Here is an 18384-nt window from a genome sequence, read left to right as displayed (position 1 = left end):
ACATCCAAGTTGTAGTCCGGAGAGAAGCAGGCAGACGGAACAGAGTTCCACAGGCGTGTAGTTCTAAGAAAGAAGCTTTGTTCATGGAATCCGCGTTTTGATTTAGGCATAGATATAGAGTGGGGGAAATTTTTCACAGTGGATTCAGCTAGACGGGTGTTTTTCGTGAAAGATTGGCGAGGTGGGAACAGAGATTGGAGTTCAGACGAGCATCTGCCATGGAAATAACGATAAAACAAGGATAGGCTCGCAACGTCTCTTCTGTGGGAGAGAGGTTGCAGGGAAGAGAAAAGGGCATCCCCCACTAAGCCACGAAGTCTATTTTGTACTCTGTCAAGGCAGGATAGGCTGTTTTTAGCAGCTCCTGCCCAGATATGGCAGCAGTACTCCATCCTTGGACGTACTTGGCTTTTATATAGATAGAGAATTGCATCAGTAGTGAGATATCTTCTGGAGCGGTAGAAGGATCCCACCATCTTTCCAGCGACCTTGGCAACAGTCTTGATGTACGTGTTCCATTTCAGATCAGGAGTAAAGGTCAAACCCAGAAGCTTGTCAAAACACGGGGCCTCACCCAGACGAGAGCCATCCATCACAATTGATGCCAGCTGGGGATCAGAGCGTTGATGATGTAAGGATAGGAGTTTGGTTTTGGATGCATTAAAGGTAACCACTTCCCCCACTGAACCACGCGCTCGAGATCAGAGGAGAGAGAATCAGAGAGAACTTTGTCATTTACAGCCTTTGATGTGTTGCCGTAGATGGTCGTGTCATCAGCATAGATGTCAACGAATGATTTAAGTATGTGTTTAGGGAGGTCATTGATGTAGATCAGGAAGAGGGTTGGGCCCAGGATTGACCCCTGAGGGACTCCAGCATTTATATTGTAGGCCTCCGATTTTTGTCCATCTACCACTACTCTTATGAGCCTATCGGAGAGAAAAGATTTAATGATTGAGAAAACATTTCCAGTTATACCGTAGCTGGAAATCTTGTGAAGTAGACCCTTATGCCATACCTTGTCGAAGGCCTTTGATATGTCAAGAGCAATTGCCCTAGAAGCTTTGTCCTAAACAATATGATATAAATGCGGCAGTGCCTCAGAGGTCTATCCTTAGACCTTTATTATTCCTAATATTCATAAATGACCTCCCTGACAAAATTGTCTCTGAGATGGGTATATATTCTGATGACACCACGCTCTATAACAGGTACGAATGGAAAACAAATGCACACATATCTAAGGAAATGGCAGAAACACTAGAGGATGACCTCAAATCTGTAGTGTAATAGAGACAAAAATGGATGGCCACATTCAATGCTGTCAAGACTAAACTGGTTTCCTTCAATAATTACAAGAAACCTTCTCTACCACCAATAGCAATGGCCAAAGATTCATTATCTGAAAGTACTTCTTTTAAATTCCTCGGCCTAACGTTTACAGGAAACATGAGTTTGAACAATTATATTGAGAGCATTGCCAGAACCGCTGCGAAGAAGGTAGGCTCTCTCTCTCTCTCTCTCTCTCTCTCTCTCTCTCTCTCTCTCTCTCTCTCTCTACCGTTCTAGAAAGCTACTAACGCCCGGAAGTATCCTGTACCTCTATAAGGTCACCATTCGCCCATGCACGTAGTTAAAAAAGATTCTGCTGTGCCAACACGTGCTTAAAAGTTTCTGGCGCCGCCACATGCGTTTTGCTCTCTCTCTCTCTCTCTCTCTCTCTCTCTCTCTCTCTCTCTCTCTCTCTCTCTCTATCTATCTATCTATCTATCTATCATAATATATATATATATATATATATATCTTTCCCTCTCTGTCTCTCTCTCTCTCTCTCACTCACTCACTCATTCACTCACTCATTCTTTCTCTTTTTCTCTTTTCTTCCTCCGATCCCGATATCATTTATATCCATTATATTTCCGTGACGTCACGCTCGCCCTACGGCTTGGTCATTTGCATACCTGAGATGCCGCTCCTAATACGTGTTAGTGGTTTTGTAACGTGTACATGTCGTGTAATAAGTTACAAGAATAGGTTTTTAGAAGTTATTTTTTTCATTTCGTGTAATTAAAAACGAAATCACAAAAAAAAAAATTATTATGAATTACGAATTTTTTAGATGAGGATTGATTATTCGTATTACTTGGATTTTCCGGACTACTGTTCTCATCTAGAGTTTTATTTTTACAACGTTTCGGTCGATGTAACCTCCGACCTTCTTCAGGCGTATCTTGTCGAACTGAAGAGTTTTTCGTTTTTTGTTTTTTTTTACTCTGACAAGCCCTTCATGTATGGTATATAGACTGGTGACTTTTCCGGTTGTTTCGTTCAGATTTCTTGGAGCTGATGCCATGCTTCCTGTATAATTGTTTCGGTGGAGGGTTTCTCTTAACCTCTCTATCTCCTCTTTATATGCATTGCTGTTACTACATATTCCTTTTGCTCGGTGTTGTAGACAACAGACGAGTCCTTTCTTTGCATTATAATATAATTACGAACTACTCGCGACGTCTAACCAATCATGACTGGCGGAACGAGATCATACTACCCCCCTCCCCGTTGATTAAATAAAAAGATCTCTTCCGCGCAGATTCTCGAGTTCGACAGAGAGATCCCCGAGTTCGATAGAAAGATTCCCGAGTTTGACAGAAGATTCTCGAGTTCGACAGAAAGATTGTCGAGTTCGATAGAAAGATTCCCGAGTTCAACAAAAAGATTCCTGAGTTCGACAAAATACACCTAAAGAAGGTGGGAGGTTACATCGGCCGAAACGTTTTTAGCTTAATAATGAGTCAATGAAAGTTATTAAGAAATGTTGAATTTTTTTAGTAATAAGCTGTATAATTTTTTTTTAGTAATAAACTGCATAAACACGCAAGATTTTCGAAATATTTAATGAAGATTTATAAACATTAATTGTAGCTATCTATCGAAGACGCCGTTAAGATCATAATCTGAGATGTTCGTTATTATTGAAAGGCAGAAAACGAAGCATTCCGATATTCACTTATTCTTGGAATACAATCTGGACCCCATTCCGAATATAAATGACAGTAACGGAGTATATGTTGGCATTATTATGATTGAAAAATGGAATTATAAGCGCCTAAAAATAATTAAACCAGTTGAGGATGGAACACGGTGATGTAAGGGAAGTGAGAATACTTGATTGAAAGAGAATGAAAATGTTTGCTGCCTTCTTTGTGGAACTACGTATTTTAGCGAAGCAATAAACTTTTAAACCAAAATGAAATGCACCACTAGTTTATTGAAATGCACTTTAGAAATTGATTCAAGGTGAGTGTGAAGAATTGTTTGGGAAGTATTTGATTATTTTTCTATTGAAAATGATGATACAAGGGAAATATTTTATATGCATAAATATGATATTTTAATATGTGTGTGTGTGTGTGTGTGTGTGTGTGTGTGTGTGTGTGTGTGTGTGTGTGTGTGTGTGTGTGTGTGTGAGCGGGAAACGCTTCATTATTATTCATTCATTTGCAGAGGATCAAAAGGTCACGTGATACTGAAGGTCATTCTGTTCCGTTCGACTGTGAATCACTGATAAGAACTCTCTTTTTTGTTTTGGTAATTTCGCCAGCGGAAACAATGCGACCTAAAACAAAATGGCGACATGCGCAGACGGGCACAAAAGGAACTCCTCGTCGCAGACGCCTCATTTCTGTACAAGCATAAAAATTGTTACAGGCAAACCCTCAATCAATAAGGAACAGATCATCATCATACTAGTTTTTAGTTGCTTTAACAATATATATTCATATTATCATATTAATATATTATATTTATATTATCATATTAATATATTATATTTATATTATCATATTAATATATTATATTTATATTATCATATTAATATATTATATTTATATTATCATATTAATATATTATATTTATATTATCATATTAATATATTATATTTATATTATCATATTAATATATTATATTTATATTATCATATTAATATATTATATTTATATTATCATATTAATATATTATATTTATATTATCATATTAATATATTATATTTATATTATCATATTAATATATTATATTTATATTATCATATTAATATATTATATTTATATTATCATATTAATATATTATATTTATATTATCATATTAATATATTATATTTATATTATCATATTAATATATTATATTTATATTATCATATTAATATATTATATTTATATTATCATATTAATATATTATATTTATATTATCATATTAATATATTATATTTATATTATCATATTAATATATTATATTTATATTATCATATTAATATATTATATTCATATTATCATATTAATATATTATATTTATATTATCATATTAATATATTATATTTATATTATCATATTAATATATTATATTCATATTATCATATTAATATATTACATTTATATTATTATGACGTTTCAGAAAATTCTGATTAATTTTGTTGGCGCATTTTTTAAAAAGGTTGATTTGATTATCTTGATTTATTAGGATTAGGTTAAATATTGTGTGTAACATCTTTACATTAAAACTCCTCTCTCTCTCTCTCTCTCTCTCTCTCTCTCTCTCTCTCTCTCTCTCTCTCTCTCTCTTTCTCATTCTCTCTCTCATTCTCTCTCTCTCATTTTCTCTCTCATTCTCTCATTCTCTCTCTCTCATTCTCTCTCTCATTCTCTCTCTCACTCTCTCTCTCACTCTCTCTCTCTCTCTCTCTATGCATATATATATATATATATATATATATATATATATATATATATATATATATATAGCCAGTAGAGTTTAGTTTCCTAGAAGTACATCCAATGAAACAACATGTGTCTACCAAAATAGTGCTCAATGAGTGAACAGAGCAGGTATATTAATTTTATTTATACAAACATTAATGGCTACATATGTGCATATATATATATATATATAAAATTTTAATAATGGCTACATATGTACATATATATATATATATATATATATATAAAATTTTAGTAATTCAATCAAACATTTTTTTATTCTTATATGTAAGACAAAGAATACATTTAAAATATTATATCTCCTTTATCCTATAGGATTTCGATGTCGACCACCTCTTCAGAGGAGAAAATATTAACAAATAATAGCATTTTTAAATTTATTGAATTACTGAAATTTGATTTATTTGCTCTATCTTGTATATTGAGCAATTTTTATTTAGATGGGATTGTCCTTATAGCATATTACTGCCAATAATATTTTGTAAGACCTATAATAACAGATTTCCATATCAGTTGAATTGTTGGATGACTTTATTCTGAAGTATATATATATATATATATATATATATATATATTGGGAATCATCAGGGCAGGGTGTCGCGATTAACACCGGTCGATAGATTCGAACCAAGCAACAGAAGCCATCTGACTCCATTATCAAGAGCCTAATCCATTCAGCCACCGTTAATCGCGAGAAATACGTTTAAATTTTAAACATTTATTTTAAATGTTTTTAACGTCAGTCAGAGTGATCTAATCATTATATGATGATCTGTGCATACGAACTTAATTGGCCGACTTTATTCCAACTGAACGTGCTCAACGATAAGAAACGAGTTTCTTAAAGGGGCTGACATAATTATTTACGCTAATAATGTTAGTTACCTACAGACACTAACGTTTCATCCTTTCGGAATCATCAGTACAGGGTGTCAGGATTAACACTGGTCGATTAATTCAAATCCGGCAATAGAAGCTATCTCGGACTCCATTAGCAAGGGCCTAATCCATTCGGCCACAGAATGTATATATATATATATATATATATATATATATATATATATATATATATATATATATATATATATATTCGGTGGCCGAATAAAAAACACGGCCATTTTAACTGTCTCATATTGCGAGGTGCGCCTCCCAATCATTGAAGCATTGTAAATCCACATTAATAAACCAACGATTAACTAGACTCAAAATGAAACGGAGGGCACGCTCAAGTGCTTTTGAGTATTTTAGTGATTTTAAGCGATTTTAATCGTCTACTAATCGTCTTTTCATTTTTTTAATTTCATTTTATATTTTTTATATTTTACTACTCGTATGAGGATGACCAATGGAGGTCGAAAACGTTCGCGATTATGGGAATTTTTTTTTCATTCGGAAAAAACGTTCGGAAAATGGTCCGACAAAGAGAAAAGGAGGATTACAAGAAAAACAAGCAAGAATTATCTGTGCTATTTAATGAAACCTGCATATATATATATATATATATATATATATATATATATATATATATATATATATATATATATATATATATATATATATATATATATATAAAGCTGAATGTCTATGTGTGTGTGTCTGGTCACGAATAGGCTCCTATATTGTTGACTATTTTAAAAAAACTGATTACATATAATGATAGAGGATGTATCGAGACACAGGAATGGGTATGTTTGATCTGGCCGAATGGTGGTTCATTAAAATTGTGGGGTCTGCGTTCGCGCCTGGTCCACAAAGTATGAAAATAAAACATTAAAAAAAAACGTTTACAAGTGTTTTTGATATAGATGTACATAATAATACTTTGATAAGTATGTTTTAACTTAAATAGGGATGGCATAATAAAATTGTGGGGTCTGCGTTCGCGCCTGGCCTCCATAGAATGGAAATAGGCACAAACTTTAATAAAGACTTTTCATATCTATCTGAGTAAGTATACTTTGATAATTATGTTTCAGTTTGAAGAAATATGGTATAATAAAATTATGGGGTGTTCGTTCGCGCCTGACCTCCATAGAATGGAAATATGTCACAAAGTTTAACAAGGTTTTTTAATATATATCCGCAGTATATTGTGATAAGCGTTTCAGTGTGAACAGGCATGGTATAATAAATTATGGGGGTTATGTATTTTAGTTTTACTTTCATCATATTTTGCTTTGGTTTTGATACCCCCAAATTCGAAACTATCTCTTTACAACCCTTCCTTTTCATAACCTATCATACTTTCATAAATCAGAGTCCATTTTCTGTAGGCTGTTTTTGAACCCAGTCAACGACGTGTACTTTTGCTAGTATATATATATATATATATATATATATATATATATATATATATATATATATATATATATATATATATATATATATATATATATATTGTTTGGGTAATTACGCATGTATTTTACCAAATTTATTCAAACCAGTTCCTATCAGTCCAATAAACATTTGGAATATTTATTTTATCTTCAGTTGCCGGCATATTAGAATCATAGTCTGAATGGATAGCGTCCGTCTTCAGCAAAATAAAAAATAAAAAAAAGTAACTAAAAACAACATTAATATTCAAACAACAACAGGACGTGTGCGATAACGAAAAGTTAAATAAATCGAAGATTTTAATTGGGATTAATATTTATAATAAAACGAGAGAAAAAATAGAGAAAATATTTAGAGAAGAAGAAGAAGAAGAAGAAGAAGAAGAAGAAGAAGAAGAAGAAGAAGAAGAAGAAGAAGAAGAAGAAGAAGAAGAAGAAGAAGAAGAAGAAGAAGAAGTTATGTGTTGGGGAAAAAAAGACAAACAAAAGATTTGCAGAGGGAGGCAGGGCAGTAGGAGGAGAGAAGATAAGTAGGGATGAGAAGGAAAGGGGATGAGGAGGAAAGGGGATGAGGATAGTGGAGTTGGGGCAAAGACAAAGAGGAAGACTGTGTAAGAGAGAAAGAGAGGGGCGTGGTTTCTATGCCGTTGCTTTGCCTGATAAATATTAAAATGATAATCGCGTTCATAAAATGTCTATGCATGCGTAATTATTGTGTCTGGTTTATGATTAAAAAAAATGCCACTTGCTGAAAAGTTGACTACTGGTCAGGCAACTGAATTGGATCTCGTGTAAAGTTTCACGGCTTTTAATCTATACGCCTATAAATTTGAGTTTTTTTTTATTGGTATTAATATTAATTATTTTCTATTTATTTAAAAAGAAAATACACTTTTGTTATATATGGATCATGGAATTACATTCATCTGCAAAAGATCTAGTTAATTTGCATATTTTTTTAAACATTCATTTTAATTAATTCCCTATTAGTTTTTTTCATTTTCCTTATGGATGATCATCTTTAGTTATGATGAAAGTAAAAATACCTGTTTCACAGCTCATCAGTGCACCTAGACAGGTAACTACCTCAAGTCAGAATTGAAACCCGACCGCCTGTACGACAGTGTAATTATATTTATGCAGATATTCTATATGATTTATACTTGCGTAATATTTGCGTAAAAAGAAAACATCTTTCTATGTATATTTATGTATGCGTATATATATATATATATATATATATATATATATTTGATTAAAAAGTTTTGCCTACCAAACTCCTCTGGCAGTTTTTTGTCTACAAATATGAAACTCCATATATAGGGTATTCGAGCCCATGCAAAACTTTATATATTTGGGTTTTAGCCGGAGAAAATCGGTGCAAAAGTACGAAATTTTTTTTAAAAATGGAATTTATCAGATGAAGGCCGAACGACAGCATTACGAATATGCATGCGTAACGTAATAGCTTTTGGTTCATGTTTTAATTTTTAGCCTTGCAGCAAACATGTTTTCATAGCCCAGTAATGATTCTCGGTGATGGCGCACGAGTCGTTTTTTAAAAACTTTTTAAATCATTACTATATATTGGATCCAATATAATATAACACTAAATACGAAACCTGCATCATTGAAAATGTTATATTTAAGCGTATTTTACAACCGGGCAATGCCGAGCGGCCTGCTAGTATATTAAAACACTATTTGCCGTTCATTTAAAACGTAAACGATATGTCTATATTGATTGTCAATTTTCCGCCATTTTGAATACAAGATGGACGCTGTTTGGTAGACAAATTGCTTGCTTTAGCGCCAATAACGGCTCTCATTATTGACAAATCCTTGTAAAGCTGATATTATTTTGTACGGCTATTATTATTATTATTATTATTATTATTATTATTATTATTATTATTATTATTAGTTGTTGTTGTTGTTGTAGTAGTAGTAGTAGTAATTTACCTTTTTTTTTTTTTAGTTTTTTACAAATTTCAAGTCTTCATATTTTCTTTGTTTACTCACGTTTTTTTTTATAATCACATTCACCCCTAACAAGGCATATCGCCACTTGGACGTAAGGAGTTACTATTTGAGACCATGTCTACGAAAGATTAACAAGATGTTGGTTTACGTTACATCTAAACTTCTGCATATCAGTACAGTCAGGGAAGCAGGCGGCAAGAAAGGAATTCCAAAGTCTAATTGTTCAGGCAAGAAACTATTAAAATAGAAAGCTTTCTGGCATTTTGGTGCCCTCGATAATGAAGGGGTGAAATTTTGTTGTAGAGCGGATTTGCCGGGGATATGTACATCGAGGGACACAGGTGCAACGAGTTCGTCAGAGCACATTCCATTAAAATATTTGTAAAACAGGCACAGTGATGCAACATTGCGGCAATGGAACCGGGGTTGAAGCTTTTGGCTACAATCAGATTTTGTGTTGTCACAACTCTTTTTACGGATCAACAGGTCAGCCGGCTCGCTTCCAAAAATGTAGGAGGAGACATTGCGTGCTTCCTAAGTGTATCTTTCGAATCGCCACGCGTTTCCTTCTTCTTCTTTTTCTTTTTCTTTTCACTCTCTCCTTTCTCTTCGATCTTGATGCCTATATATACATTTCATTCCGTGACGTCACGCTGGTGGTTTAATTGCTGACACAGCATTAATCCAGCAGGTGAGTTGTCAATATGAGTTCGTACTTAAATGACGGAGGCCGCGACTACATTATCAATTTAACACAATATGGGAACCAAATTATGTCAGCCTCTTAAAGAAACTCGTTTCTTATTGTTGAGCACTTTTCTCATATAACGATTAGATAATTCTGACTGACGCAAAACAGATTTAAAAATAAAAATGTTTAAATTTCAACGTTATTTCACGCGGTTAACGGTAGCCGAATGGATACGATCTTTGCTAATGAAGCCAGAGATTGCTTCTGTCGCCGGGTTCGAATCTATCAACGGATGTTAATCGTGACACCCTCCACTGAAGACTCCCGAAATATATATATATATATATATATATATATATATATATATATATATATAAAAATAAAAAAAAAAAAGCCCGATCTTTTCTTTTCTTTTTCAGTATCAAAAATGTAATTGTCTGATTTAGATGCTTGAAAATACCATAAGGTTGAAATAAATTATTGCATCGACAATTATGTAATTTCTGTGTTATATTTTTTATCTTATTGCTCTGTTTACCACATTGAGCTCTCATACCCGGATTTCCTCTGGATTTATTCCATTATAACACTATATATATATATATATATATATATATATATATATATATATATATATATATATATATATATATATAGTCACCCACATACAGTACTGTTTCACAGCTCATCAGTGCGGTTAGACAGGCAACTACCTCAAGTCAGGATTGAACCCCGATCGCCTGTACGAGAGTCAAGGCTCCTAATCATTTCGCTAATCGGCGGCTGCTGTGCGAGTTTTGACATCGTCCGAAATATCTAAGCTCGATTTGTTTACACAAAGAGCATCGGTTTAGACGCTAATGATAATTCGTGTATCACTTCTCAATATGCTCAACTCAAGATGAGGAGCATTATATATATATATATATATATATATATATATATATATATATATATATATATATATATATATATATATATAAGTGAAAGTGTCTGTCTGTCTGTCTGTGTTTCCCAATTTTCAGTCTACAGGTGCGAAATTTGATATACAGGGTATTGAGATTTAGGGAAAATCTTTGTAATCCGTTTTCGACCAGAAATTTGGCTGTTAAGGGGTCAAAGTTCAACGATTTGACCTTTAAGAACTCTACTAAACTCCTCCGTCAATTTTGGGTCTAAAAAATTGAAATTTTAGATATAGGTTCCTTGGACATGGATCTAACTTAATGACTTGATTTGAGTCCAAAACAATAAATGTTAAGGGATCCTAATAGGGGTCAAAGTTAAAAAAAATTGACCGCTTTTTCTTTTTTTTTTTTTTTTTTTTTTTGCTCAACATACACCTCCAAACACCCGGGCAACGCCGAGCTGAAATGCTATATATATATATATATATATATATATATATATATATATATATATATATATATATATATATATATATATGACAAAAGGCTATATTCCAAATTTTAAGATGTTTGCTATCTTACCGTTATTTCTTTATGTATGTTGAAATGCATATTTCTTGACAGCACCTGTTTCGTAGCGCAGAAACATTCATGTAATTATTATGTCAATTTTTTAAAATTTATTCCGCCCTTAACTTACCAGAAGAAAAAGAACTTATCAACTTTAAAAGAAAATAAAGGAATATGAGCATAATTAAAAAAGTCCACACTTGGATGAGAATTATTTTCCACATTTTAACATTAAGCATTAAAATTCAAACATGGCGTAACAGATTAAAAAATAATGTCAACTTCTCTTCCAAGTTTCGGATTTTGTTATCATACCCATATTCCTTCATTTTCTTTTAAAGTTCTTTTCTTTAAAATTTAATTTTCTTTCAAAGTTCTTTTTCTTCTGTTGAGTTAAGGGCGGAATAAATTCATTGAACGTTGAACGGAATAAATTCATTCAACGTACATAAAGAAATAAACGATAAGATGGTCAACATCTTGAAATTTGGAATATAGACTTTTTGTCATTTATTTGTATATGCTCTGTAGTTACATTGAGCTTTATAAATTAAAGGACTGGTGGAAATTAAAGGTGAAATATAATTTAATAAACATATTTCTCCGTAAACAAAGAAATGTGTGTGTGTGTGTGTGTGTGTGTGTGTGTGTGTGTGTGTGTGTGTGTGTGTGTGTGTGTGTGTGTGTGTGTGTGTGTGTGTGTGTGGAAGAGATTTAGAAGGCTATCACAATGCGAGAAATGGGATACAGTCGGTGTTGGTGAGGAAAGATGAAAACGAATGGCAATATACAAATCAATGAGTATATACATATATGTCTATATACACATATATTTATTCAATTGTATGATCCGTTACATCCACAATTTGAAAAGGGGAATTTTCCCTGAAATATAATGGATTCGTCACAGGCCACGTAAGTAAGATATTTGTACTTCATACAATTGAATAAATATATGAATATATAGACATATATGTATATACTTATTGATTTGTAAATTGTCACTTGTTTTCGTCTTTCCTCATCAACACCGACTATATCCCATTTCTCGCATTGTGATAGCCTTCTAAATTCCATTTTACACACCTATCTCATACAATGCTTCAAGCAAACTATCATTTATGTATGTATATATATATATGTGTGTGTGTGTGTGTGTGTGTGTGTGTGTGTGTGTGTGTGTGTGTATTAATAAATAGTAAAATAAATAAAATAATATATGCATATATATTATTAATAATTATATTCAGTAATAAAGAGTTATATATAATAATAATAATAATAATAATAATAATAATAATAATAATAATAATAATAATAATAATAATAATTTTAAAATTGGGCATCTAGAAACAAAATAGTTTTAAAGTTCCTTAAATTCATACCAAAATTGCCCGCAAGTGGCGTAGTGGGTAAATCACTTGATAAAATTCAGTTGTAAAGGTACACTCTTCTGGAGGTTAAAGGTTCAATCCTCAGTGCAGGTGACACTCGAAATACAACTGCGAATTATTTAGGACTTCTACCTAGACATGGCTGACAGAACGGCAACAGTCTACCCTGTGGATTAAATAAAATCTTTCGTTCGAAATTTAAGCATAGAAAGATTCCCGAGTTCGACAAGAGGAAGGCCGGAGATTACATCGAGGGAAACGTTGTGCAAATAATACTCAAAATGAGAATAGTCGTTCGAAGAATCCAAATAATACAAAATATTCCAGAGTAACGCGCAAAGACTTAGCACTCACAATTCCAATGCATATTTTTCACTTGATTAAGCGACGATACCGCAAGTTTTAAGGTTTCAAATAAAGAGTGTGCCCATTTCATTATCTCTGAGACGAGCTAATTTCACAGTGTCCGCGAGAGTGGCTTCATTTTTCATGCCGTTGTGGGAAACATTATTGACAGGGAAATTAGTTATGCATAAAATAGGCTGATTTAGGGGAACCGGTGGCGTTATTAGCACCATTGATGCTAATGCCGTTCGTAATTATACAGGAGTTGAGCGAGAAGATCTTAAAGTCTCCTGTTTCTTTCCAGTGGTTTGAGAGGCGGGTGTGTATGAGGGGGGAGGGGAGGGGGCACATCGAAATCACTGACCGAGAAATGTGGATCAAGAAAGGGGGAAGCCGTCATATTTCCATCGGCCGCGGAAATAATACAGGAAGTTACTCGCTTTCCGTTCGAATTCTTGCCTTCCTGTTTTTCTTTTTTTCTTGTTTTTTTTTTTATTCTCTCCTTTTTTTTATCTTTCTTTCCTTCCTTCATATTTCAATCCGTTATTTTTCTTTTCTTTATTTATTTCTTTCTTTCTTCATTTCATTTTTCCTCCCCCCCCCCCAATCAAGCCAATGCGTTATTTCCTTCCACTGCGGAAATAACAAATAAACTTCCTCGGTTTCCTTTCGAATTCTCGCTTCCCGGTTTTATTTGCTTTCTTCTTTTTTTTTTTTTTGTTTGTTTCTCGTTTCTTTTTTTTTTTTTTTTTTGTTTCTCGTTTCTTTTTTTTTTTTTCTCGTTTCTTTTTTTTTTGTTTTTGTTTCTCGTTTCTTTTTTTTTTTTTTTTTTGTTTCTCGTTTCTTTTTTTTTGTTTTTGTTTCTCGTTTCTTTTTTTGAGCGGGGTGGGGGGTTAGCAGTATCAGAATTTTTGTAGGAATTTTTGACACCCCTAACACGAAACTGCGAATACAATATAAAAATCTCGTAATTTCTCTGTTAAAAGTGGGTTATTTATTTTCTTTATGGATTATACTTCCAAAATAAACTATTACAGTTGTTTTAAAAGTAATAAAAATATTTTTATTTTTTTTTTAAAACAGTAATGAATTTTCCGAACTCAATATTTTTCAATTTTTAAACTCAATATTTTTAAATTTTTAAATTTTAAAAATCTATCAAAATTTTTCTATTGATTCTATTTTTACGATATTTTCAGGGTCAATGTGAAATTTTATGTTCTTTCCAATAAACCGAATATAATATTTTAGACAAACGTTTTTTTTAAATTCACGCCCCCCCATTTTCACGCCCCCCCATTTTCACGCCCCCCCCCATTTTGAAATGTCTATTAAAAAGTAAATAATTAATTTATGTTTAATAGGTTTATATATCACAAATTGAAGAGAAAAGGTCAATAAATAATATATTCAAATTTAAAACAAAAAAAAAAAATCAGTTTTTTAGAAATTTACCTGTAAAGTCCGAAGTTTAAAACCTTATTTTATAAGAACACATTTTTTCTTTTTGTCTTTTTTTTTTTTTTTTAATGAAACCTTGGTCCTTGCTCCTTTAATTGAAAAAAAAATTAGGGCTTGAATTACATTTTTCGAGGAGTTATAAGCTTAGAAAGATAGGGGGTCGAATAATTTACGCCTCTCATTTTGAAATGTCTATTAAAAAGTAAATAATTAATTTATGTTTAATAGGTTTATATATCACAAATTGAAGAGAAAAGGTCAATAAATAATATATTCAAATTTAAAACAAAAAAAAAAAACAGTTTTTTAGAAATTTACCTGTAAAGTCCGAAGTTTAAAACCTTTTAAAAAAAAAAAAAACACATTGTTTTGTTTTTTTTTTTTTTTTAAATAAAACCTTGGTCCTTACTCCTTTAATTGAAAAAAAAAATTAGGGCTTGAATTACATTTTTCGAGGAGTTATAAGCTTGGAAAGATGGGGTGGAATTATTCACTATTTTCACGAAATTTCTGACACTGCTAGTGGGGGGTGGAGGTTTCATTCCTTCATTATTCCACTCTTTCTTTTTCACGTGTTCTTTTTTTTTTTTTTTTTCAAAAGGTTATCACATATCAAGGCTCGGAGGCCACTCGAGGATAAGGGTTAATGCATGTATTGTAGTCATTTGAACAGTAGCGTAGTAATCGTTTATGGTGAAAATTTGGTATAATCAAACAGATTACGAAGACAGTTCAATAAGAACTTGTTTACGTTGGACTTGAAGACGATAATATTGTAGTCAGCTAGAAAGCATACCACCGGAACAGAGTTCCACAAACGGGCAATTCTAGGAAATAAACTTTGTTAATGGAATCCACATTTAGGTTTAGGCACATATAGAGAGTGAGGGGATTTATTGATAGTGATTTTTTTTATATGGAGGTCACTCGGGGATAAGGGTTATTGCGTGTACAGTAATCAATGGGACAATATCATAGTAATCGTTAGTAATGGAGATTTGATAAAGTGTCTTACTTAAGGGGGCGGTTTATCAGGAATTTGTTTATGTTGGACTTGAAGACATCCAAGTTGTAGTCAGGTGGGAAACAGGCAAACGGAAGAGAGTTCCACAGGCGTGCACTTCTAAGAAAGAAGCTTTGTTCATGGAATCTACGTTTTGATTTAGGCCCAGATAAAGAGTGGGGAAAATTACTGACAGTGGTTTCAGCTAGACGGGTGTTTTTCGTGAAAGATTGGCGAGGGGGGGGGACCAGAGATTAGTGCTCAGACGATCATGGAAATAACTATAAAACAACGACAGGCTCGCAACGATGGGGATAATAGTCCGCAATAAATAAATTAATAAATTCCAATACAATTATCGATTCCGATTTTTATAAATCTTCTAATATGCAACCATAGATTTGGTATTTTTCCCCGATTACCGTAAAAGCATGTTTACTGTGCATATATTTTCACAAACGTAAACATACACTTGTGGGGTATCCTCTACAGATTTTAGTTTTACTGGTAGATTAAAAACAATATTTATTATTTTACTCTTACTACCAGCAGTGGAAGATTTTGTTTTAAACAAAATCAAAGAAAAAAGACAATTAAAAGGATTGTTTTTTGGCATCGGAAAATAATCACACATTTTTCCAATACCGATACATCAAAATGCTCTGATTTTTTTTTTTTGTTTACCGATCCCGATCGATTGTCCCAACACTAATGTGTATGTATATTTGATTTCATTTATTTCTTTCTATTTGCAGATGGAGAAAATGGCAGATTTCGATGTGGACTACACCTCCCTGTTGGCCAACTACTCAAACATGTACAACGGATCGTACATGCATTTTCCTTTTAGTGATGCAGATACAATGACTCCTGATCGAATGATCGCCATCATCCTCTGCATCATCGCAATCTTGGTCAACGCTATTTCTCTCTTCGCCATCATCCAATTTAAAGGAGCCTTTACGGCTAACAAGCAGCTGGTCACAAGTCTGCTGACCTCCGACCTATTCATCAGTCTCTGCTTCTTGACCGCATCTATCACCAACAGCAACAACTTCATGTACCCGAAGGCAGACGAAGACGTGGCCCAGGCGACCTGTGTGTACGCGGTTGTCGAAGCTTTGATGATCAGTGGACAACTGACCAACCTTCTTAACTTGGCCGCGATGGCTCTTGACCATTACATAGCCATCAATATACCGTTGAAGCATTCGTACTTGATGGACAGGCGCCACGTTGGTATTCTTATTGCAGGCGTCTGGGTTCTGGGGTCCATTTGCGGCTTTTCTGACTTCTTGTTCCCGTTTGTGCCACTGTATAGCTATTGCGAGAACCAAGTGTTTGTCAACTACTGCGAGAAGGTCAAGTGTACGATGTTCGAGCCCAACTTTGTCCTTTTCTTCGTCGTGATCCTCTGCTTCGTGGAAATGGCCTTTCTTTACAGCCAGGTATTCAGGACGGTCTATAAGTACCCGCGTCTCCAAAGCCGCCACACGCAAAACACCCAACGCAGCAACAAAGGGCTGGTGACCACGATCATCATTGTCGTCTCGTACACCATCTGCTGGCTGCCGTACTGCCTAATGGAGCTGACCATGACCATCATGAGCCTGACAAACACAACGCTCATTCTCACCTACTACAAGGTGATGCAAGAGGCCCAATATTACCTGTACAACCTGATCGCACTCAACTCGATATTCGACCCGCTCATCTATGCTATACGGATGCCCGACATGCAAAACAGCTACCGACGTCTTTTGCGCATGTGCAAAAAACACAAGCCCAGCATGCATCACATCTCGATGATGGACCGGAAGTCGACCACATCGGGGACGGTATTTGTCGATAATGTTACTGAGACAGGGGTCTGACTGCTGTTACTGCTGCTACCGCCTCTGTTGTCTGTTGTTGAATTATTGCCTTATATGGAAAGTTGCAATTCAATACAAATTGTGATGATTGTCTTTTACGTTAGTGTGCTTATTGTTCATATTTAATGGTTATTCTTTTTGTTGTCGTTATTGTTCATAAGAAAGGAAGGAAGGAAGAAATAAAAAGGAAGGAAAGAAGGAAAGGTGGTGACCATGACAGATAGAAAGACGTTAGAAGAAAAGTGTGTTGAAAATAAAGAAAAAAAAGTAAGAAATACAGAAAGAAAGAAAAGAACGAAAAGAAAGAAAGAAATAAAAAGGTTGAGCATGAAAATGAAAGATGTTCTGATAAAAAAAAGGAAAGAAAGAAAGAAAGGAAAAAAGAAAGGAAAGAAAGAAAGAAAGAAAAAAAGAAAGAAAGAAAGAGAGGGCGGAAAAAAGGAAAAAGAATAGTTATAACAGACGGGAAAACATTGGAAGAAAGTTCTGGGGTTTTTTAGATGAGGTTTGAATGTTTGTATTATTTAAATTATCTGCACAGCATTTCGGTCGATGTAACCTCTAGCCTTCCTCAGGTTTAAAAGTCGCCATGTTTTGGCAGGGGAAAAGGGGGGTAACTCTGCTCTCTAACGTGCAGAGTTACCCCCCTTTTGACCCTCATGAGCCAAACAAACACAACGCTCATCCTCACCCACTACAAGACAATGCAAGAGGCCCAGTATTAACCTGATCACACTCAACTCGATATTCCACCCGAAGGTCGGAGGCTACATCGTCCGAAATGCTTTGCAGATAACACTCGAGATGAGAACAATTGTCCGATTAATTTGAATGGTACAAACATTCGAAGAAAGATAAATTGAAAATACAGTTAATGAATAATAAAAGAAAGAAAAGTAATTTTATAAAATTGAAAAACAAAAAAATATATGTTAATAATAAAGAAGACATAAATAAATAGATAAATAAAAGCAGAAAAAAACTACAAGATTGAATATAAAAATAAAATATAGCCTGAAAAGAAAGATCAAACAGGAGAGAAAAATATTA

General features: G+C 33.5%; 1 protein-coding gene across 1 annotated transcript in view; it reads left to right on the top strand.

The window, feature by feature from the left end:
* The window catches only part of LOC145247510 (melanocortin receptor 5-like), a 127909-nt gene extending 110183 nt beyond the window's left edge, over positions 1 to 17726 (top strand). Inside the window, exon 2 of the mRNA XM_080109324.1 lies at positions 16216 to 17726. Within this exon, the coding sequence (XP_079965450.1) occupies positions 16216 to 17334 (1119 nt within the window). The 3' untranslated portion in view covers positions 17335 to 17726. The remainder of the gene's footprint in view (positions 1 to 16215) is intronic.
* The last annotated feature ends 658 nt before the right edge of the window (positions 17727 to 18384 follow it).

The sequence above is a fragment of the Euprymna scolopes genome, chromosome 25 (genome assembly GCF_053919585.1).
Source record: "Euprymna scolopes isolate OS-2025 chromosome 25, ASM5391958v1, whole genome shotgun sequence".
Lineage (NCBI taxonomy): Eukaryota > Metazoa > Mollusca > Cephalopoda > Sepiida > Sepiolidae > Euprymna > Euprymna scolopes.
Note: the sequence above shows the minus strand (reverse complement) of the source record. Positions and strands in the feature narration are given on the sequence as shown.